The sequence below is a fragment of the Plectrocnemia conspersa genome, unplaced genomic scaffold (assembly GCF_051122295.1).
Source record: "Plectrocnemia conspersa isolate PC_06_02 unplaced genomic scaffold, ASM5112229v1 ptg000013l, whole genome shotgun sequence".
Lineage (NCBI taxonomy): Eukaryota > Metazoa > Arthropoda > Insecta > Trichoptera > Polycentropodidae > Plectrocnemia > Plectrocnemia conspersa.
The window spans coordinates 1769862-1778024 of NW_028277177.1; the positions used below are offsets into that span (position 1 = coordinate 1769862).

An 8163-nucleotide genomic window follows, 5' to 3' on the forward strand; every position below is an offset into this window, starting at 1 on the left:
AAGAAAAGGCTCTACGGTATCGAAACGACAAAACGGTTCTGAACCGCTTTACTACCATTACTCTACTGAAGTGTCCTATTTTCGACGAAAACAAAATAGCACGTCCATTCGTAATGGAAGGTTCACCTAATTAATCAATTATTTACGCGCGTCAGTGGTCAGCGTATTAACGATCCGCTAGATTATGATATTATCTTCAATCGCATGAATATTTAATTTCAATCGCGATGCATCGACGGTAATGTCCCTTTATTTTTATTCATTTTAGTTTTTAACCAATTGCCTCAGTTATGACCGTTTCGTCGCTTCTGACTTTGTCATTGTTGCCGCTGCTCGGAAGCGCCGAGTCTGACGGAATTGGCGCGGCTGCGGCCATAATACGCACCCATTTTCAAGGAGTCACTAGGATAATTAGAGACGAAAGTTCGCCCCACACTTCAGAAGCTGTCGATTCGATTTTGCAGAACTCCGGCCTTAAACTATTCTTTTGCTACGGATCTTGTTTGCCGGCTAAGAACTACTCTTATCGCTATTTTAACAATTTAGCTATAGTCGTCGACGGCGAACAGGATTTTGCGAGAATTCTGAATGAAACTTGCCCCCAGAGACACTTCCAGCCCGATAAGGTGTTGATTTTGATCCTGAACTCTGAATGCGATCGGCCCTGCATCGCCAAAGTTGCTATGGAATGTTGGAGAGTGCAGTTTGTACAAGTGCTGATTTTAAGCTTGGGATCGGACGCGATTTACACTTATGTACCTTTTTCTAACGCGAATCGCTGCGATATTCCGAAACTGAAGACTGTCGACGAGCAAGAGGTAAAGAATGTTCTCTCGAGGAAGATATTCAATTTGAACAACTGCACTTTGAAAGTGGCCGCGTTTCCAATACCACCTAGGTTTTGTAAGAAGCGACAGGGTGAGGTGTACGATGGAACTGAAGCGAATGTACTGACTAGTCTAGCTGCGGTCCATAATTTCACCATAGAATACGTTCTAGACGTGAACAAGCAAATTGGCGTAATTCGAAAGTTGTCAGATGGCAACGTGTCTTTTGGTATTTCGGCTATGCAGTTGAGCGAAGAGCGCTACTCTATCTTTTCGTTTGTGGAGTACTTCATCATAAGAGTAGTGTGCGTCCTACCGCCGCCGGGACCGATGCCTCCTTGGCTTAAGCTGATTAAGCCCTTTGACGTCTATCTGTGGTCAGTGCTGCTCGCATCCCTCGCTGCTCTTCTTCTGATGGATAGTTGTGCCGATTGGTTGAGGCTCAGACTACATTCTGGCCTTAACGTATGCTATCAGTTTGGGGCGCTAGTCGGTTGCACCGTGCCATTCACTGAAAAAACTTTCTACCCCCGCTATGCACTGACTCTGTTGCTGTTCTTCTTCTTCATCATCAGGAGTGCCTTTCAAGCCTCGCTGATCAACTACCTGATGGGCGATTACTACCTCAAGTCATTTGACTCTATGGAAGAAGTGTTTGCGAGCCCCACGCCTGTCGGCGGAGTCGACCTGTATCAGACCGTGTTCGAAGACAAGAGTAAGTTTACTCTGGTACCGAGAGATTTATTCAGAGATCGTCTGCAGGACGTCATAGACGGGGAGCGGTTTGCTATGATAACGTCCAACATTGAGCTCTACGATCACTTATATCTCAAGAACGGCACTTTTAAGAATGTACAAATTTTGAAGGAGAGCTTGGGCATGGCCATTAGAGGCGCCTTCTTTCCCAAGCTCTCAGCTGTTTACGAGGCGTTCAGCCAAACGATACTGAACATCAGGGCTTCCGGTCTCATTTATAAATGGCTCGAAGACGACTATCTCTCCCTTTCGTCACAGAGCCAGGGAGATTCGTACGTCGTCATCACAATGGATCATTTATTAAGCGCCTTTATCGTTTTGCAGTTCGGCATCGGCCTTGGCGCTGTAGCCTTTTTTATTGAATTACTCACGAATTATCTTCGACGTCATAGAACCCTACATCGAATAAGTGCTTAAAAATGTTTTATTAATACAGTTAACGCACGCACTTGAAAAAAATTCTTTCTCACCATTAATATTGTAACTTTTTATCTGAATAAATAATGTTATATTTTGATTTTCGTTATTCATTTAAAATAAATTAAATAAATACTAAGATAAAATAAACAATAACTTATAATTAAGTCTTACTACTTATGTGAATTCATACTTGTGAAGCTGTGTATGTATTTACATAAAATATTATGTACTGCTGTAATATTGAGATAATTTATCACAGCGAAAACCCAGGGGCCATAAAGAATATTTTCAAAACTTTGCTACATACCCGTTGTTATATGGAAATTTAGTTGAAGAGCATAGATCAATAAGCAATTGTTTGATAACTGGTTCCGTCATCATTGTATGCAAGAAGTAGAAAAATATTGCAAATTTAATAACGTACCATTTAAGATGTTAGTTAAAAATGCACCAGGTCATTCTTCATGTGACTATAATGAAAACTTAAAAATAATATTCCTTTCTTCTAATACAACTTTTATTATTTAACTAATGAATTAAAGGCTTATAATACATGCATTAAGCAAACAATTAACGCTATTGATGGACATATGGTAAATCGTTAACGCAGTTCTGGAAAGAGTATGATACTTATATAGCTGTTAAAAATATTGATGCTGCTTGAAGTGAAATATCAAGATCTACAATAAGTAATATATGAAATAAGCTCACTTTCCAATTGGTCGAGGATAGTAAGTAAACTGGAGAAGCTGAAAATTAGCGATCCAGTTTAAATGACCAAAGAAAATTTGTTTTCAATTGCAATTAGCAACGAAGTTTTGGTGGAACTTGAGAATCAGTGAATAAAATATCAATACTCTTTCAGAAGAACACAAAGATAATGTACTACCAAAGCAGTTAAAACGAAGATGCTTTTTTATTATGAATTTCAATGCAGTTTCTTCAACTATCACTAGAAAATCATAAATGCATCCTCAGGTAAAATATATACCACAACTGCTGTAGTTATAATAAGATTGCCATGATTTTTTTTTATTAAAAGGCTAGATTTGTTAGCTGGCCTGATCTGGCATATTGTTTAAAACTGTCGGCTATTAAAATAAAAATAAAAAAGAATAAGTAAGAAGAACAAAAACGTCTTATCATATAAAAAACAAAATAAATACTTGAATATATAGAACAATTTTAATCATATACATATGCAGTGGTGGTCCGCGCTGAATGGTACTTGCTTGGGGGCGGCATTTTTGCGATGGAAGGACTGTTCGTATAGTGTGTTTCTTCAAGTGAGTGCGCTAAAAATATATATCCACGAATAACTATGAACCAAGTTGAATATGTGAAAACAATAAACAATGATCCAGCCGGTCATAAAATGCCATCCGAATAGATAAAAATATTTATATTATTTATTGAATGAAGTATATGTACTGTACCATGACAGTTAAACACAGAGACAATTGCACAAAATGATAAATTAACAAGACTATCAAATACAAACTGCAAAAAAAATTAAAATGGTATTAATAAATTAAATTGTAAAGCTTTTATTTTGACAATTTAACCAAAAAATATTAATATTAAAGAATATTGCAATTATAATACAGTAAAAGAAGGAAGGTCATATGTTGTATTATATAATTGTATTATGAAGGGGGGGAGGGCAAAAAAAGGATAGCACCGGGCACCACAAACTCTATCTACGCACTCTACTTATGTATGATATGCAGGGACGTCATTCCAGTTTTTCCAGAGAGGAAGGGGGGGAGGGAAAAGTTGGTCAGTAGTGGTCGTTTTTTTAAATATTTCCATTTTATTTGGATTCAGAGTATTTTATTATATGACATGCGTTTTTTTGGCCGTCGCCGTCGCCGTCATAGTGGAAATGCTCGGTTATCTAGCGTTCAATTTTTATAACAATATTACGACTTAAAATAAGTAAGAATCGAATGAAGCAATCTTAACCGAATTTTGACCAATAGGAGAGCACAAAAAACAATTATTCCTACTTAGAAGTCAAAAATTCAAGTCAAAAGCAATAAAATCGTGCCGTCGCAGTGGGAACGCTCGGTAATGAGCGTTCCCACTCAGCACCAACACGATTTTATTGCTTTTGACGTGAATTTTTGACTTCTGAGAAGTGATAATTGTTTTTGCGTCATCCTATTAACAAAAATTCGGTTTGAACATACTTTTCTTTTTTTATTAATTAATGTCGGTAAGGATAGCTATCATACTTTTAAAACAAACTATAGAGCTATATGCGAGATGCGACGTCTGCCTGTACTTCTACCGCTTATTAATTTGTATTTGGAAAGTTCTAAAACTATATATATAACTTTTTTCTTTAAGATTTTTTTAATGAGTTATAATTTTTTAAATACTATTGAACATATATTTTTTATATAATTCGTTCTAGTATTTTTAATAGTTGTTATTTTGAAGCTTTATTTATTTATTATTTATTATCTAGGTCGTATAAATAACATAATTATTCAATTATGAAGAATAAATATAAATTATAATAATTCGACTATTCGTCGGTAGATGTCTATACTATATATCCGATAAGCGCAAAGTATTACTTTTCGATAGGACGTTATCTAGAATTTCTTCAATATGGGACCCGATTTTTCGCACCTATAAAATAACGTAGAAATGTTATGTTGTGATTTATTTAACCTGGGGCCCGCGATAGTAAGTTTTTTCATGAGGTCTACGTGTATCAGAAAAAATCAAAATTTCACGCTACATGGTAAAATGTTTTTTTTAAGCACGTCGCAAAGCTAAATTGAACTATTCTAGTAAATGACAGTTCATGAATGTTAATTTGAAATTTGCGCGACAAATGAGCCTAAGCGTTTCGTCAATTCAAATGGCAGTTTATGAGTAAATGTTGACAAATTTCGTGCTGCGCGGGCAACGATCATCGAGAATTTCTTTACACACCTATTATGTATGCGACTTGCCAATTAAAACAAAAGTGTAACATTTTATTATGTACGTGGTTATTAATCGCACATGATCAATTTGGCAACTTGGCCATTGTTTCTTAAAATTTGTAAAGCAGTGACTACTGATTATTCGACAACTGACAGTTGGCTACATAATAGTAATATGAGCGGTGCGAATATTAGAGTACTCAATAGTTCATTATAGACTATTCGAATTAAGCATAGATTGATATTTGAATTCTTTTGTTTGAGATCCTATAAATTTATTAAAATACATAAATAAATAATATTTAACACGGTCAGTGCAATAGTGTGTAGTCATACGTACGTACGATAGATATAATAGGCGCATGTAACGGCCGCGAATGGGACAATTGGTCTCGATGATAATAGGCTAGAGAGGGACAACGTGACATCATCGACTTTGCATGCTCCACTGCGGTCAGTGCGCTGCTTTTTTAATGGCTACCTTTTGGAAAATATCAATTATAAATCCGATTCTCGGCTGACATCTGTTCCGAGATACGAGTCGTCGTCGGAGAGTAAATCCACCCTTCCCCCCTTCGAGGCCGTAAGTTCTCAGCTCGTTTTTTACCCGCACACACTTTGTTATTTTAACGCGGCGACCTTTTCCGATAGAGCCGACGATTTCTTCGGTCGACTGTGGGAGATCAGGTGCCCCCTCGTATTTCAGTCCGTATCGAGCGCCCGGTGCTCCAGGTGCCGCGTATTATAGTTGCCCACTAAATTATCGATAACTGGAATGTAATGGCGCAATTAAACATATTCGACGCTTACGGTGCGTTTTCTTCTTCGCATTCTGGCGTACGTAATAAGTAACGCTCAGATTATAGATTGCACTTCCGCTCGTCCTCAGTCATGTTTGTTATCTCTCTACTACTACTACTTTACGACGCGTTAGCTAGACTTCAGTTAGAAGAGTCCAATTCAAAATGAATAATAATCGAAATAATTTAAAATATATTGGACACGGAGGCAATCATAAACATACAAAAACTACTACTTACTATTAAGCCTGTATACACTTAAGTATAAGATTAAATATTTACCCGTTTCTAGTGTGCTTAATATTTTTTCAAGTTCAGCGTAAGCGAACACATTGTTTACGGTTTTTTGTACTAAGGTCACGGGAGTAATTATGCGTTTCTATAAATCACTGTAACTCCTGAAGTATATAATATAATTAAACGAAATTTTAATATTCGAACTCACCGTATTCTGTATTGGCAAAAAGTAATTATGAATTAATATTATTTATACACAACAACATTTTAGTTTGAGATAAATTAAAAGCACATAAAAGTTGGCCAGTCAGTGATCGTTCTTTTAATATTTTGATTTCATTAAGATTCATAGTATGTATTTCAATAAATGCCCAAATTCAAGGAGGGTCCTGTTTAGAATCCGCGTCAAAAGCAATAAAATCATGCCGTAGCATTAGAAGCCCTTGATTATCTAGCGTTAAATTAGATCGTATTATTATTATTATTATTATTACGATTTACATTAATTAAAAATTTAATGATGCATATCAAAACCAAATTTTTATTTTGCAAAAAAATGTATCCCTTCTCAGAATTCAAAAATCCACGTCAAAAGCAATAAAATCGTGCCATCGCAGTGAAAAAATTTGTATACTTGAACAACATTAATAATCTTGTCTAACAAACTTAGCCGAGATTTTTAGAAACTAAAAATCATTGATATAATAAAAACTATGGTAGTTTACTTTTCCTCAAATTTTGTTATATAAATGTACTATACATAAACTTCACTGCAAAAAATTCTAACCACTTAACAAGTACTTAAAAGGCATTTTTACGTGTCCCACAAGCAGTGTGTTAAATTTATATTGTTTCATAGTATATAATACAAGTTTCTTCCAATCCATACAAAATGTGGAATGCACTATTTAGTATAGCGTTTTACTCAAACGGCGATTTTTTCTTTATCTCTTCTATGGTCGCAAAACGTTATTCTTTCGATGCCATCTTTATCTGCGGAAACAGAAAAAAGTCGCAGGAGGCCATTCCTAACGAATTTAATAGCTGCAGTACCACAACAGTGTCGTTTTTGCACAAATTAATTGTGAAGTATGCGTTTTTGTGGTGCAAAATATTTTAATTATTTTATTCACTCAAACAGCTTAAAACGTTAAGGTAAAACTCCTCATTTACCCTACGATTCGTTGATAAAAAATCGTAGTACACTACACTGTAATAATCAAAGAAAACAATATTGAGAACCTTGACATTCGATCAAAAGTGCTTGTTTTGTTCTTGGCCCTTCCTGGCTCTTCCATTGAGACGATTGGACTATTGTTTCTATGTCATAACTATACACTTGTTATGTTGTTGGCGATTTTATTTAACAACACTTTCTTTAAATGCCGTTTTTGTTAAAAATTCAACAGTCTCTAAAGAAATTTTGCTACTACTCATTTTATAAGAAAATGCAACTAAATACTTAGATACAAAAAAAAAAGTTAAAAATGCAAAAATGTCAAGTCCAAAAGCATTTAACAGTTTCGTGTTTATCCAACGCATCTTATCAGTAATGTTACTTTATTTTTCATAGATTTCATAGATTGAATAATATTATGTTTTAAAAATTGAACGTCAGTGTTCTTTAGCATTATTATAAATTTAACAGGATTTTTCAATTAAAAAGTTTGTGAAACATTAATCAAATTTGCAACACACTATTTGCGTGGCTAATTATGCGCAACGCACAATTTGGTTTTTGACCCTTTTCAGATAAAAGCTCTCCAGACCTGGGTTAATTTTTTATAAGCCCTTCCAAATTTTGTCGAGTTGTCCTTTAGACGCATAAAATATAAACGCGTTTTGTATCAAATGCGTATTATTTAATATCAATTGAATGATTGATCATTAATGATTTAATTACAATATTTATATAATATTACGCTTTGCGCTCAAAACCATGCTTTTTTATTACTCACTATTCAACTAAATTATTATTGGCAAACTTTTAAAAAATCAAAAATATTAATCAGATTAGAATCATGATATAATAAAAATACAAGAAAGAAATACGATTCAATGTCAGGCATCGTGTTTCGACCATTTTCAATAATGAATATTTTATTGATTTAATTTAAACCATTGTTTATAAATTCCTCAATGCACTCAAATTTTCTGTAGCTATCTATTCATATAAACCGA

The 8163-nt window shown here is 34.7% G+C and overlaps 1 protein-coding gene across 1 annotated transcript; it reads left to right on the top strand.

Annotated features, from left to right (window-relative positions):
• Positions 1 to 156: 156 nt before the first annotated feature.
• Positions 157 to 2099, top strand: LOC148226937 (uncharacterized). Its single transcript, XM_088202182.1, has one exon. It carries the CDS (start codon positions 291 to 293, stop codon positions 1998 to 2000), a length of 1710 nt encoding a protein of 569 aa, XP_088058308.1. The 5' UTR covers positions 157 to 290; the 3' UTR covers positions 2001 to 2099.
• Positions 2100 to 8163: the final 6064 nt, after the last annotated feature.